This window comes from Pristis pectinata, chromosome 7 (genome assembly GCF_009764475.1).
Source record: "Pristis pectinata isolate sPriPec2 chromosome 7, sPriPec2.1.pri, whole genome shotgun sequence".
NCBI lineage: Eukaryota > Metazoa > Chordata > Chondrichthyes > Rhinopristiformes > Pristidae > Pristis > Pristis pectinata.
This window is the reverse complement of record NC_067411.1, coordinates 80,210,018-80,226,356: the sequence shown is the minus strand read 5'-3', so window position 1 is coordinate 80,226,356 and position 16,339 is coordinate 80,210,018. Positions and strand designations below refer to the sequence as shown.

The 16,339-nt window shown below is 37.2% G+C and overlaps 1 protein-coding gene and 1 long non-coding RNA gene across 3 annotated transcripts in view; one reads left to right on the top strand and one right to left on the bottom strand.

The window, feature by feature from the left end:
* Positions 1-6,480, bottom strand: part of LOC127572804 (uncharacterized) — a 37,101-nt gene extending 30,621 nt beyond the window's left edge. Inside the window, exon 1 of the long non-coding RNA XR_007956694.1 lies at positions 6,269-6,480. This is a non-coding gene — a long non-coding RNA (uncharacterized LOC127572804). The remainder of the gene's footprint in view (positions 1-6,268) is intronic.
* Positions 175-15,976, top strand: LOC127572803 (protein JTB-like). Of its 2 annotated transcripts, none has more exons than XM_052020435.1 (6): positions 175-337; positions 3,689-3,804; positions 5,941-5,981; positions 10,733-10,818; positions 12,516-12,589; positions 15,204-15,976. In XM_052020435.1, exons 2-6 carry the CDS (start codon positions 3,731-3,733, stop codon positions 15,358-15,360), a joined length of 432 nt encoding a protein of 143 aa, XP_051876395.1. In that variant the 5' UTR covers positions 175-337; positions 3,689-3,730; the 3' UTR covers positions 15,361-15,976. The 2 variants fall into 2 exon arrangements, with proteins under 2 accessions (XP_051876395.1, XP_051876396.1); XM_052020436.1 differs by having other exon boundaries at positions 202-572.
* Positions 15,977-16,339: the final 363 nt, after the last annotated feature.

The following is a 16,339-nucleotide window of genomic DNA, read 5'->3' as shown; positions in this document are numbered from 1 at the left end:
CAATAGCGCGGAAGCTCAGGTTTGCGCGGAGTTTCACGGCGGAGGCGAAAGCGAACAGTCAGCAGGTCCAACGTCAACAGGCAGGGGGCGGAGCTCCTCCCGCGGGAGGAGGCGGGACAAAGTCCATCACAAGGCAAGCTGCTTAGCAACCACTTTACGATTGACGCCGACGAGTCGAAGGAAGGGGCGTTCTGGAAGATGTTTGGTCAAGTGTGATGTAAATCATCCGCAAGTCCCGCCCCCTTCGCCCGTCCCGGTGCCGAGCGCCCCTCGCTGATTGGTGGCTTTCTGCTTCGCTTGGCTGCGTTGCGCGGCGGCCGGTTGCTGGCGAGGGCTGGTGAGTGGTGGCTTTGGGCCATTGATTTGAGGATACCAGTAGCCCTTGGCCGACCTATATTGTCTGTCGGGTGGGCGAGACAGACTTGCCCGCTTACTAGTGGGGATTCTCTCAGCAGCCTGACCCAGCCGGGGGTTTGGAGCTGCTGCCCTCGGCCCTTCCTGGAGCCATCGGTCGATGATCCCTGGCACTCCTGCAGAAACGTCACCGACTCCTAAACACGTTGGGGCATGAAGTAAGGCTGTTTGGGTGGGACGTCGGTGATAAAATCACCAGGAAGGGGTGTAGCAAACTGATTGCTGTCATGAAATGAATCCTCTCCCATATCAGGAGTCTGCGAGTAATCTGCCAGCATCTGTGTTGATCAACTGGCAAGTTATTTCTATTAGTAGATGCTAATTGAATTCCTCTCCAGGGCTGCAGTATGTTTTGCTAACTAGTGCAGTTGCTTCAGAAAATATATTGGTCATTTTAGGAGTGTTGGTGTTTGCAGGAGGTTTCCCTGGGCTGGAGTTCGAAATCCTTGCCTGTGTCTGTAAATGCAACATGTATTTCTACCGTCCTATCTGTACGTGCAGAGCAGCAGAGGATTCAGTTTCATGGAACGTGATCTTGTGATGAGTTATTATTCGGGGTTGCTCTATTTTAAAAATCATTTTTGTCAGTGGCAATGTTGGCTGATGCAATTACCTAGGTGTATTGTGAGAAAGTTTCCATTTGTTAGAAACATTTTTTTCTGCTGTGAGTGAGTGTTATGTTCTATTAAATTCATTGACCGATTGAAATGAAAAGCTGTTGACGACAGCTTATTTGAATTATTCACACAAGTAAGGTTTTGGGTGTTATTGAGCCAAAAACTCATTGTATCAATGATAAACTGCTGCATTATTAGGAGTGTTGTCTTTCTGACGATGTTGAACAAAGGCCTACCAGTGTAAGATAAGAACATAAGAAACAGGAGCAAGAGCAGGCCAATTTAAACCCTTGCTCCACCATTCAACAAGAACACAGCAAATTCTCTACGTCAGCACCCTTTTCCTGCTGTGATTGCATAATACATTTAGTATTTTATCCAGAATTCAATCTCTGTTTTGAATCTAATGAATGACTGAGCCTCACAGCTCTCTTTATTAGAGAATTCCAAAAATTTGCATGAAGAAACTTCTTATTTCAGTCCCAAATGGTGTACTTTTTTTTTGAGAATGTGACTCCTAGTTTCAGACACCTTGGCCAGGGGAGATGTACTCCCTCCTTTCAAGCACTTTTAAAATTTGCATGTACTGATGTACTCATTCTTCTGAAATTCTAGAGAATAGAAGTCTAGCCTGCTTAATGTCTCCTTGCATATTAGACCAGACGTCTCATGAACCTGCCTGGTTAACTTTCAACCACTCATTTCATCATAAGTGCATCTATTTTTAAATCACCAAAACCATCCCCAATACTGCCATATGCAGTGGTTTTACTAAAGCATGTAATTGTAGAAATCCTTATTGCCCAAAACTTCTTGCAAAACAAAAGGACAACATACCATCTGCATTCCTTATTGCCTGCTGTACGTGCACTTCAGTTTTCAATCATTTGCATACAAGGTCACTCATATTTTCCTGCGACTATCAACATCTCCCAACTTAAAAAAATACCCATCATTTCTATTTCTGTTTTTTCCAACCAAAGTAGACAACTACACATTTTTCCAGCATCTGAACCCATCTTAGCCTCTTCATCTTCGATACCAACAGGAACGGGTCTCTCTTCCAAAGGTGAACCAATTGATTTGGATCAGAAATACTTAGAAAAGAAGGAATGTGGTAAACCAGTTTTGTCTCAAGGAGTGCCATTGCACAAGACATCATATCCATCTGGCACTGTGCCAACTTGACCCTGAGTGCCAAAGCAAAGAAATTCGCCACCATCTGCCAACTTCCCAGGACAACAGCCGAGACTCCCTGCGTCATGAAGAGAGCAGTAATAACTTCTCAATCTACTTAAGTCTTGAAAGGAGACATGAGTGAGGAACAGGCCACCTAAACATACCACTACAGGTGTTTACACCTGTAACAAATGATTGGACTAAGCAGTGATAATTAGCATGAACCTAAGTGCTCATTCAGATTGCCAGTATACACTTGCCATTTTCAAAATAGTAATTTTAAAACAAATTAAATAAAGTGAGTGAGTGGGGATTCTCCTCCTACACGTGAAGCAGTTGTATATGAAAACATATGTTGCAGACTCAGGAGTGAATATGTTGTGGCCTACTCGATTGCTATTCTTGCCGACTGTAGAATTAACTTTGAACAATCGATTTGAGAAATAAAATCTTTCGTGTTTGGTAGCAGTAAAGAATATTAGCTGCCTTGCATGAGAAGAAACTTGGGATGCCTTTTTTTTCCTCCTCCCTCAACACAAACACATTTGAACATGTCATGCTATTTAAAATGAATACACTTGTAACTACAAATTTTGTGGGTTAAGATCCTCAGCAATTTTTTTCAGTTTTCCATTTTGTCCATTATGTTATCAGCCGTGCCAATATCTTTGTTACAACTTGTCTTTTGTTGTTATTTTGCCCAATCAGTACCATCTCTCACATAGGAGTTTCTTTACCTGGAATTGCATAGTTGGTTCCTGTGGATGCTTAACAGAAGAAAGCTGTTTCTTACATTCATATATCATTGACTGGTTGGAAGTATCATTAGGCATCATAATGGAACCTTTCAGAAATTCTGAAATTAATATTAATATTACAAGACAGAAATGGGTTGGCCCTTCCCTGCACTGTAGGGAGTACAGAACTATTAATGTTTTGTATTGTTAGGGGAAATGACAAGGTCAGGCTTGATAGTAGGACAGTAGTTGTATATATTTCTAATTCCTATGGATATAGATTTCCTATGAGTGCTCGGGTTTCCTCACACGTTACAAAGATGTGCAGATTGGTAGGTTAGTTGGCCACTGTAAATTGCCCCTCATGTTTCGGTGAGTGGTAGATCTGGGGAAAGTTGACGACAATGTGAGGAGAATAAAAAAGGAGATTTATGTAGGATTAGTGCAAATGGGTGGTTGACGGTTAGTCTCATCTTGGTGGGCTGAAGGGCCTGTGTACAAGCTGTATGTCTACATAAACTGATGATGAGACTAACTTCATGATTTTGATGACCATCTGAATGTTCTCACATTCAACATTTGAGCATTTTAGGTTACAGTGTTTTAACAATATATAGCAATGTAGATTCTCTCTGTCATAATCAATGGAATCTTTTCATCTGATCTTTAGATAATTAGGTCAGTGATAAGATGTCTTTTTCTAAATGGGTAAATTCAATTTCTAACTCTATTTTATTACAGCAAATCCTTGACAGTGCCCGGAGCAGAGGGAAAAATAAGAAAATGTTGCAGTTGGTAGAGATGGTGTACCTTCTGGTTTATCTGTGTACAATATGGAGTATGTTCACTTCTTTCAGGTAAAAAAAAGTTTCTATGCAAAGATGAGTGTTGTACTTGATCAGCCTTGTCACCAAATTTCTGCTGTTGAAAGTATAAACTTAGAAGCACATTAAAAAAATATTTAAAGCTTTTGGAGTGTGCAATTTGGCCCAAGTGGACTTTAGAAAGTCTATTGTTGCTTTGTTTGATGTTTTACATTTTATTTAAAAGTGCTGGGCTAGCTCAGTGACTTCTGTGCATGTTCAGGAAAACATGTGATTGTAAACCTCTTGCTTTTGTGGAAGTTTGATTCTACAAATTGCTAATCTAATAGTTTATTGAGTAAAGGTATCACCACAAAATAAATCTATGAGTTCTAATCTCAATAGACCAGAGCAGCCCAGTATCTTTTCCTGCTCTTTAATAACATAATTGATCGCAGCAATTGGGCCGATCTCTGCCTTTTGGTTTAGAAAGGGAGAAAAGTAGTAGAGCTTCTAGTGCTTAAAAAATTTGACCTCTGCTGGAAAGAATGCAAAAAGAATGAGAGAGGCCTTTGTAATGTATAGGATCCTAAGGAGAATGTATTAGGTCATTTTTTTGCCCAAGGACTGTGGATGCTTTTTATTGAAATTTGACATGGACAGAATTTTGGATTCTTAAGGAAACAAGACCTGTACAATTTGGGCAGAAAAGTAGATTATGAGTAAGGGATCTGCCATGCTGCTGTTGAATGGTGGACAAGGCTCCAGGCACAGTATGTCAAACTCTTCCTACTATTCTTTGTTCTTGTATGATTAGCAGAATTGATAGGAATGAGAGAAGGTATTTGTCCTGATTAGTCATTGTTTCCTGGAAATATTTGATTCTTCCTATTGTACCAGCTAATTGCTTCTTGACTCCAGTACCCAAATTAAAGATCTAAGAGATAGAAGTAGAGTGGGCCATTTGGCTCCTCAAGCCTGCTCCACCATTTGATAAGATCATGGCTGATGCCACATTCCTATAATAACTTGAATGTACTCAGTGACTGTACCATCAGACCTACAGCAGAACTGACCAGTCTGATGCAAGTAGAGAAAGCACATTATTATGTATTTTGTTTGTGTTCTTCCTCTCTAACTGCCATCATTTCATATCTTTCCCTTCGTTCATGTTCTCTCTATCTGACTGTCCTCAGTAACCCTTTTAACTGGATGACTTCATCTACACCTTATGCCCATGGCAATCTTGGCCTCACCCTATCAGAGCTATTGCCTTTGTCCTTCCTGTCCCTTCCTCAGACTCTCTGCAACTTAAAACTAACTTGTTTTCTTTCTTTCCCAGTTCTGATAAAGGTTCTTCAACCTGCAGTGTCAACTCTATTTCTCTTTCGACAGATACTGTCTGACCTGCCCAGTTTATCGAGTATTGTCTGTTTTTATTTCTGATTTCCAGTATCTACAGTTTTTTTGATTTTCTCTTTGTATGTTTCATTGTTCTTGCTGTCCATTATGAGAGGAAGCATTAATTTAATAGTGGTGCTTATAATTATTGATATGGTGGACAGTCTAACCCCAAAGGGACTGTAAACACATAGATTAGTTTGTGTCTTAGAACCTTCTTCAAGGTTAAAGTGCTATAAAAGGCCTCAATATTTGCTTTCAAGAAAGATTACATCACCAAATAAAAAAGGGGAATAGTACATTCAGATACAGTTCACCAACATTGTTCCCCATTTATGGAATGTAGTCCAATAAATATCTTGTGGTAAGATATTGAGGGAAGATTTTAAAGCTATAACTAATATGGGTGACTAATATAGAAGTGTGAAAACAATTTAAAAGATGTCAGATGCTGGAAATCTGAAATAAGAACGATGTGCTGGAAATAATCATCAGGTCAAGAAAAATCTGTGGAAAGAGGAACAGAGTTAATGTTTCAGAGTTTTGTAATTAGTTATCATGCTGTTTACCAAAATTCTTCTACTGTACGTAATCCAGTGTGGTGGAAGAAAGTGCAATTTAGTTTAAAAATGCCTGCAGCGTTTCCAGCTTTGTTCATTCAATTCAAAAAGGAGCTAGTTTTGATGACTTTTGATTTCTAATGAATTTTAAAAGTTAAATGTGTAACATAGCAGTGTGCTCATAAGTGATAGTTAAATTTTGTTCTATTTACTATCTGGATTCTTTCAGGATATGCGAAGCCATGCCATTGCAGTCACAAAAGAATACAAGTAAGTAATAGTAAAGTGACAAGTTGTATCAAAACTTTACATTTTTTTGAAATATAAGTAAAAATATAATTTAAAATATAGAAACATGGGTACCATTGAAAACAAATTTGGATTAATAGAATTCAGCTTACAAGATGTGGACTACAGAGGTTTAATGTTGAAAGCCCACAAAAGAATAGAAGTAATAGTCAAGTGACAAGTTGTTCAAAACTTTACATTTTTTGAAATATGAATAAAAGTATAACAAGGTATTGAAAACAAATCTGGATTAATAGAATTTAACTTACCATAGCCATATGGGATTCTAGAAGGCACAGAATACAAAAGCAGGAAAGTCCTGTTGAACTTGTGCAAAATATTGATTAGGCCACAACAGTAGTATCGTGCCTAATTCTGACCACCACATTTGAAAGATGTGCAGGTCCTTGAGAGGTTGCTGAAAAGTTTTGTTTGAATGGTTCCAAGGACGAGTAATTTGAGTTAGAATGGAGGAGGTAAGTTTGTTCTCCATGGAGTAAAAAAAATTGAGAGGAATTGATAGAGTTGTGCAAGATCATGGGTGGTTTAAATAGAGTAGATAGAGGGAAGTTCACAATAGCACATGGTTCAAGGACCAGAGGGCACATTTAAAATTTTGGGCAACAGCTACAAGGGTGAGTATAAGGGATTTTTGTTTACCAAGAGGAGTTGAAATGCACTGCCTTCAAAGGTGGTAGAAACACAACCAATCTGTGGCATTTAAAGGGAATTGGATATCTACCTGAGAGAGAATAATCTTCACGGTTAAAGGGAAATACACTTGCTATATTAGGAGCTGGCACAGACTTGATAGGCTGAATGTCCAATTCCTTTGTTGCAGTGATTCTATGATTTTAGACAAAATGTCTATCATTCTGATAAAAGCTGCAAGAATAAAGATGTTGAGAGAAACAATGTGGTTAAATTGCCAGATGCCTGGAGTAACAATCCAGAGCCATGTTCAAATCCTACTACTGGAACTGGAAAATTTAACTTGTTAACTAAGTAATATGGAATTTAAAAAGGAAATCTCATCTCTGGTGTAATTAAAAAAAAATCTAGTTTGCTTGTCTTTTACCCCTATCCTTACCTCTGTGTAGCCTTAACTGCTCTCAAAAATGGTAAGCAAGCCAGTCTTTTGTATTTAGTTGCTATGTTGAAACAGTGAGAATAAAGCTGTATGGATCATCTATGACTGGTTGAGGCTGCTGATTCAAACTTTTTGTTCCCTGTGATTTGGAATTTGTCTAAACTGGGAGAGCAACTACTGCTGTAATTATGTTCACTGTATTGTGCCTTGCAGCCAATGTCTCCTACTCCATTACAACCTCTGGCTGGGTTAACTTACTAGAGGTAGTGGAAATGGCTCTTGGATTTGGGGACTTTGATGCCCATCACTAAGAATGGCTTAGTAGCACCACCATTGTCTGAGCTGGCCCTGCCAGATGGAGTCTCCAGTAGGTAATGAGTGAACTGACGTTAGAAATAAACCTACATGACCTTGTCTCAATTCATTTACTTGTTGCAGTTGCAAACATCCATGACTCTGAGATGCTTCTTAAAACTGGACTAACTACAGGAAGGCATTGGGGAAAAAATACCACCAATACTGCCCCAACAAAATCTTCCAAGTTCATTGGAAGGACAAGCAAACCAAATTAGTGCCCTCTTCTAGGCCAATATCACCAGTATCGAGCTCTTAGTTACACTCAGTTAGCTATGTTACCCATCACTGGACTCTTGAAATTGGCATTCTATTTGGAGCTCTGTCAAAGGAAGAGATTACCAGATGGACTGAGGAAAAGGTGCAAGTTTATTCTCAAAGAAATGCAACCTGCCCACTGACTCCTGGGAATTTCTGGACCTTGACTGCTCAAAGCAGAGAAGCAGTATTTAGGATGGTTTGAGAACATAGAGGCAAAGGATCAGGAGCACACAGAGGCCATGTTTAACCAGCAGAAGGTGTGGATCACCTCACAAACTATCTAACATAAGGCACAGGTCTATATTTGCCAGGAGCAGTGCAGAAAGTTCAACAGCAACAAAGCAAGCAACTTGAATGGCACCCCATTCATCACCTGAGCATTTACCCCTTTAACCAAGGACACCCCATAGTTACCACATGTACCATCTACAAAATACCATGTAGAAGCTCAATGAAGCTGCTTCAACAGTATCTTCCATACATATCAGCAAGAAAGACAAAGTCAGAATGAACTGTGCAAATAGTGGGGTTCATCCCCACCATTTACATACACCATTATGACATGGAAGTATATCACTCATTCCTTCATCACTAGTTGTAACTCTTGGAACTCCCTATTCAATAACATAATAGGAGTACCTTCAGAAGGATTACAGTGGTTCTAGAAGGCAACTTACCACTATTTTCTCAAGGGCAGTTAGAGATGGACAATAAATGCTACCATTGCCAGTGATCTTATCACATCTTCAAATTAATTTAAAAAAAAATTGAATTCCACTTGTGGAATCAGGTGCGATACAGAGACCAGCAAAGGCTCCAAATCACCAACTCAGCAACTAGGGATGTGCAGTAGATGCTGGCCTTGCCTGCAGTGCCTTCATCCCAAACATCGGCTTAAAAATTTAAGATATTTAAAAACAGAAAATTCTAGGAATAGTTAGCAGGTCTGACAGCATCTGTGGAGAGAGAAATCAAGTCCACATTTCAGGTTGATGAACATTCATCAAAACTTTGCCAACATTATCTGCAGTCAGTTGCTTGTGGAAGTGTTCTCCATTTTCACATATTTCCCGCTTCTATTTTTGCCTGTTTTTTTTTCATTTTTCTGCATCTGCATTTTTGAAAATTTTAAGATACATTCTAGAATGCATTGTTTTCTGTGATTAAGTTGTACCTGGTAAATTAATTCTAGATAATTTATTATGCTTTTTATATGTGAAAACATAGCAAAAGTTCCACCCTCTTAAAACTGAACCTTAGCTATGATGTAAATTTGGTATTTTAAATTGTAAACATATGAGAGAATTGTTACTGTTTTTATGTAAAATCATGGTCTAACCTTGTTGACAAAAATGCAATGCAATAATATAGAATTTATTTTAGATTGTGAGCAACATTTGAATACAATGATTCTTAATAGAACTAAATGGATGAGTAAACCATTCTCTGCCAAACTACAGCATAGTAAAAAATATTAATGTGTTGCGACTCACCGTCCGAGCAAGCGAACCAGCTCGGCGGTCGGGTCGTGCGTCGTCGGAGTGGCGAGGCCCAAGATGGCGCTGAGCCTTTGTCTTCCCGAGCAACGGGGAGAACCCGTACCTGGGAAAAATTTGATGAGTAGCGCATATGTCATTTCTGTTTTTGGTGGGCGGGAACTGTTCCTCTTAAAAAGCCCATGCAAGGTGGGAAAATAAATCAGTTTTGTTCTGCAACTCATCGACTAGTGTCTTACTTTCGCATCGCAGTAGCAGCCGCTACAAATGTAGTACTATAACAACTGATAATTTTCACAAGGATCTTGGAATAGCCTTTTCACTCAATGGAGAGACAATCAGATTCTACTTTTTGCAATATCTCGCAGTTCATATGATACAGGGGTGTGGTGGAGGATGGATCCTAGATCTCATTGGAAGCTTGTAGTCTACCTTCATTTTGAGTATTTCAGGATCTGTAGCTATTCCACTCAGCATCCGGTCATACTCATAAGAAAACGGTCATGAGTATAGTAGAATGTAGTGGTTATGTCACTGGACTTGTAATCAGAGTTCTAGATCATTGATCCAGAGACATGAGTTTGAATCCCACCATACCAGCTGGGAAATTTAAATCCAAGAAATTAAATTAACCTGAAATTAAAATAAGCTAGTCTCCAAAATAGCTAATTATCGTAAAGAAAAATGCACCTGGTTCATTAATATTCTGTAGGGAAGAAAATCTGCCATCCTTACATCATCTGGCCCGTACGTGACTCTAGCCTCACAAATGAAGTTGAGCTTTAACTGCATCCTCCATTCAGAGGCAGTTGTGGTTGGGCAATAAATGCTGGCGTTGGCTGCATCATCTACATATCCTGTGAATGAATAAACTAGAAAGACAAAGTTGGATTACTTTAACTCTCTTTAGAGAGTTGTTTCAATTTTCCAATTGGAAGAATATATGACCTTATTGACCAAAAAAAGATTAGCACAAGAGTAAGAAACAATGTGAAAGGAGGAGGCAGCATAATCAAGACCAAAGCAATTTATTTGATAGGGTAACAGGGCAGGAATAGGAATTTTATGAATTAATTTACTGTTTTGATCTTGCACTATGTAAGTTGCTTACTGCAGTCTAAGTTTGTTACCTCCCATTAAGCTTAAACATCATTTTCTCTTAAAAATTATGTAGCACAAAAAAAACCTCTTAAATTTAACCTAATTGAGCGCCTCAAGGTAGAATCCCATCTGATTTTTTCTTTCTATTGTTCCCTGGAGCCAATTTCTAGTTTTAGTGGAATTCAATTTCTTTCTCCTCCTCCTCCTATCATCTGTTTCCCTGCTATTCTTTTAGCCCCCATCTTCGTAGATTTAGTACCTGTCATGTATTGGTAATTGTTGAAATAATTTTCTTTAAAAGCTAGCTGTTGATTCTTGAGCTGTATTGTATCATTCCATGGGCAGAAATTGATTGGGTAATTTATTTTAAAATATGTTAAGTTTTTTTGCAAAGTAATATTGTAAACATATTTTATTTATGAATTAAACAGCAAATATTTTGCAATCAAGACCTTGCTGGGAAAATGAAGAATACAGCATTGTAAGAGAATGTAGACCTTGCACTGATTACGAAAAGGTATTTTGTGTGTGTACGTGTGTGAACGATTCAAATATTTTTGTTTTTTAACTAGTGCAATTATAAATTTTCTGTGAGAGGACATTCTAAATTGACATCTTAAAAAATAGAGGTATTGTATCGTCATGGCATAAAGCTTTAATTAACCAAATTGTTACCAATGGCACTTAATATTCTTTGGAACATTGTGCAAGACAACAGTTTCCCAAATCATTATTGGCTGCTGAAATAATGGTGAAGCTAACAGCTCCTGCTTTTACTTAATGCTCAAATGCATCATAAACTTGATGCGAGGATCAAAAATGCTTGGTTAAATATGTTATCCCATGGGTCCTGATACAGGATTTCGACCCAAAAGTCGACAATTCCTTTTCTCCCACAGATGCTGCATGACTTGCTGAGTTCCTCCGGCAGATTGTTTCTTGCTCCAGATTCCAGCATCTGCAGTCTCATGTATCTGTCATTCTGCTGTTAGCTTCCTGAAATTTTTATCTAATTGTTTGGCTCATCATTTAGCTACATTGACTGGCATGGTTGCTTTCTTTCCTTTTTGTTTTTCTTCACTTAATTTGGCATTAACTTAACATTCTATTTTACATTTTCTTCTTGGTTCTTATTTACCTCTCATTCAACATCACCTAAAAAAGATACCAAAAATTAACTGTTTGTGGGATCATGTTGTGCATCAATTGTTTGCCATGTTGTCTACGGGGGAAAAGAAATGAACTTTAAAAATTACTTAATTCGCTGTAGTGTTTTTTGGCATGCAGAGCTCATGAAAGGCACTACTTGTTCTGTCTTTTCACAACAGTAGAATAAAAATTTATTTTCATTGTCTCTTCAATATCTAGAAGACTTTGGAATAAGATCTGCAGGTATCAGCCAGCTGAAAAATGAAAGGTGAATGAAAATAATTGAACAAAGATGAACATGGAGAAAGATTACACATACACCTTAAATGTTTACCCTTACAGCTAATAAGATTGTACACAAAGATTTGTATTTCTTGAAAGTAGCAACACTAATTGTAGCATCATGAAATAATACAGAATTGTAGCATTATGCATGCAACACTTAAACAATCTAATCCCAGTCAGAAGGTCAGGATTTTGAACCGCAGCATTGTCTACCTATTTAAAATTTTAGTGCTTTTCTGGACTAGATCCTGTCATGTACTGCTCCATTGCTCAGTTCTGAGCTCTGAGGAAGGATCCCTGTTCCAAAACATTTAACTTTTCTCTTTCCACAGATGCTGCTTGACTGGCTGATTCTTCCAGCTTTTCTGTTTTTGTTTCAAATTCCAGCATCTACAGTTTTATTTGTTTTCTGCCCTACTGCTATTACTGGTTATGCAAAGAAAATGTAAGAATAACAGATAAAAATGTTATGTTAGACAAAATACCCACATTTCTTGTTACTAATTGCATGTGGAAAAGCTTATGATCCATCTTGATGAATGCTGGTGAAAATAATAATGAAATTAGAAACAGTTTTAAATATAAATTCTAATATGTTCATTGAGTAAACACACAATTTACAGATGTGTAACAAACCAGTGATCCGTTCCAGAAACCAAATTCTAAGTAATAAGGAATCCAACTCTTTGCCTAGGATTGTTGATCTTATCTATGTCATGTATTTTGTTTGTAAAAGCTCATTGCTATTATTTCCATAACCAATTATCTAACTTTCTGCAGACTGTGCATACTGAATGTACATTTACTGGTTTTATTGAAGATGTAAAGTGTACACAAGACCAGAGGTATAGAAGGTAAGGCAACCTGGAATTTCAGTCTAGTCTGTATCCTTTAAGTAAGGAATCCTGTTTGAAAGCCAACTTAATCAGTAAATTTCATTTCATTCTCATTGGATTCTAATTTAAGTTAGTTCAGAAACAAATATCTGTGTACTTCCAGACTTCACTTCCTCATTAGGCAGGTTATTTTCTTTGAGAACCACATGGGCTCCTGCTATTATTCAGTTGGGCTTCGTTTCTTTTGCCACTTGCATAAACATAATGAAAACAGTTAACCATGTTTACCCTGTTGCTTAAATTCACAAGTGATGCCATATGTGCTATTTTCATTTCTGATTTGATGCCAAGCTCCAATTTCTTTATTGCTTATTGTCACATTTGATGTTTCAGCAGAGATTACGATATTCAAATTGCAACCACACAGTTGTCATCCTTGGTATCCATCATGTAGTGGTGGAGAATAAGGTTATCCACTTGCCAGTTGCTACAACTCCTCTTCCTTGGATGGGTGTCATTTGCATGCATTTATTGTAACAGTATTTCATCTACCACTTCATAATGAACCACAAATGCAAATGCAGCAGGATGGGAACCCCTAATTTGCTTGAGTTGTGATGTTCTGATCTGGTTTTCTATTTGATACTATTGACTAAGAAAAAATATACGAAGAATTATTTTTTATAAAAAGCCAAATGCAAACTGATGTAAATACTTGGTGCTCCAGAGGCATAATAATGGATTTGAAGCCATTAAAAGAGAGAGAACCTTGGTTCAGAGGTGTATTGACATAGAGACAAATGGGCACTTATAATGGAGGTGATTTGGGATTGAAAGCTGACTTTGAATGGGACACTGAGATTGTGAATAGACCAATAATTACTATTATGTCTTTCATATAATTTCAATAATCCTGGCCTTTGTTAAATTTCATAGTTTCAAAAGACACATAAAAGAATACCTAATTGTCCTTTGATGTCCCTTCCCCTCTCTTTCTCACTCTCCAAACTCATGTCTATCTGGAACCATTTTATGTAACTTTTATACCTATAGAATATGCAACACAAAATAGATCAGTTTTTATGAATCACTACCTATCCATTTCTATTCCTTGTGTTTTTCTTTCAAATGCATCTATATCACTTGTGGTAGCATATTGGATTTATTAGTGACTATCTTTATGGTGTCAACTTTTGGATTTGTTCTCAGTTGGAAATATCTACCCTACTGAAACCCTCCATAATTTTCAAGATGGTTTATTTATTTGGTATTTCTGATTCTTGGCCTGAATCAACATCACTGAAACAGAAAATCCAGTTCTTATCATGTGGCAGTTGGTGGGATCCTGCTATATACAAATTAGTTGCCACATTTCCTGGATATAAAAAAATTACGCATTAACTTTGGGGTTTCCCAAGGCTGTGAAAAACACTGTTCAAATACAAATACAAGTGTTTCTTCAAACACTTTGTTATTTAAATGAGCCTGAAGATTTTTAAAAAGGATTTTAATCTTTTGCTTCACTAATGCGAAACAACATTTTTTGCTATCTGTCTGTATTAGTGTCTTAAATGTAGATACCTGGTTATGAAAAAGAGACATAAATAAAATAGCAGGGGGAAGTTATAGCATGTTCTTAATAATAGTCATTGGTAACTTTTGATTTTACATATTGCTGTTTGATAACTAGAATATAAAACTAAACAGATGTTAAAATTGTATTACAATAAGTCATTATTATCCAGGAGGTATAAGATCACAAAGACTTACCATGGTTAACAAAAAATGCAGATACCTCTAAGGACACTGGGAATGACACCAAGGCTGCAGTGAACTACAGTGATCAAACCCTCCATGGATATAACAATTTCAATGTTTGTTTCACCTTCTACATTTCAGCTCATCAAAACAGTTTTGGTTTGCTTTTGGTCGACTGCAGTCTTACAGAGAAGAAATTGACTAGCTTTGCACTTCTTTCACTATCCCTTAAAAACACAAAGTTTTCAAGACAACTACACATGGACTCTTGCACCAGCTGTAAACCGAGCACAATCCTAACCCCTGGTGTTCCCAATTCAGACACCCAGCACACACACAGTTCACACGGCAGGTCCTGGCTTCAACTGCGCACTCAATCTACACTTCAGACCTTGGCTTTGGCCACATTACTTGTGGAAAGTCACATATATAGAAATAACATGCAAAGTGGATGTAATTTTACACATTTGTGAAGAACAGACATTAACAAAAAAAAATTATCCCAGGTTCCTCACCCCACTCGCACACCAACTATTGATATTTCACTTCTTGCCATTACAAGACATCTAATGCATGGTATACAGGATTCACTGGATACCACAGGAGAGGGCCTTAGAGGAATATTCAATGTTTACCAATACTCCCACTAATGCGTGGCCTCTGCTAATCTGATTGTTCCACCTATGATGAAAGTAGAAAAATGTGCTACATTTTAGCCTGTCATATATCCTGTAAAGCTACTATTTGATTTCTGTATAAAACCCACCATTACATGTGTCATTAATCTAACAACTCTCTTTAATGTTGGATACAGGGTATTTATTTAAAAAAAACTTTCATTTTTGCTGAAGGCTGTTTTCACTTTGACCCCCAGCTGTCGTTCAGATGAATTGGAGGAACTGAAATTCTGGAAGTTTGAAGGAATTGTTGTTTTGGTGGGTGTAACCTTTGCCATCATTGTTACTTTCCGACAAAGGACCTTAGACAGACGTGCAGAACAAAAAGTGCGACGACAGCTTGAAGAGATTTAATTTCACAACAGTTACTGATATTTGCTTTTGCATCCAAAGCAGTTCAGAGTAGATTGCTTTTTGAATTAACTTTTTTTTCAAATGATCTTCAGTGTTCTATCCATTTTTGACGTTCACCATCCACCCTTGTATGTTGTAGAAAATACAAGATTTTGTTTTACTTAAAATAGCCTTCAAGGCAGTCATAAATATTAGGATGTAATTATCTTGTCTTTTGTGGTTAGACATTGAATTTGTATAATATTTATATGGAGAGGTAAATTGTAATATAAAAATTCTATTTATGTAGACAGTATAAAATGGAAGAGAATAGTCTATTCAGTACCTTATTTTGTTAGATATTAGGAAATGTAATTAATAGTACTTTTTACATATATCTATAAAAGTAAGTACCATTGATACTGATTTCAGTATAAATTTCTTGTGTTACTGTTAATTTTTATACTTTGAACTGAATTTGCTTGTTTATATTCCACCTCACTTGCCACTTCTCCCCTCCGCCCCAATCCAACAGGAAAAAGAAATCTAAATCTAAATTGTAATAAAATGCAATATAAATTGTCTCTGGGTTTGTTTGCAAAGAATATTATTCTGAAGAAATAAAGTACAAAACTAACACCTAAATACTGCCTGTACTATGTTGTCTAGAAAGAAAAAAATCTTTCATTTTTTCTTTAAATAAGTTTACTCTGCGTTTTTTTTATCTTGCCTGAAATCTTCAGGTTGGTTGAGCTTGTTGAGAATCTGATCAAGAAGTCAGCAATGTAAAACAATTCCTCTTCCCTCTGAAGTTTAAGAGGTGAGGTAGGGGCTAAATAAGAATTTTCCTTTTCAATGTTTTCAGTGAAAAATGTACACAGTCTAGTTCTGAAAATGTATCTTTTTTCACACTGTTCTGCAGATTGAATGAAATTGTACTGTTCTCAACGTAAAGTGCTTTTGAGTGTGTATTAACACTAAAGTAACAGTAATAATTGAG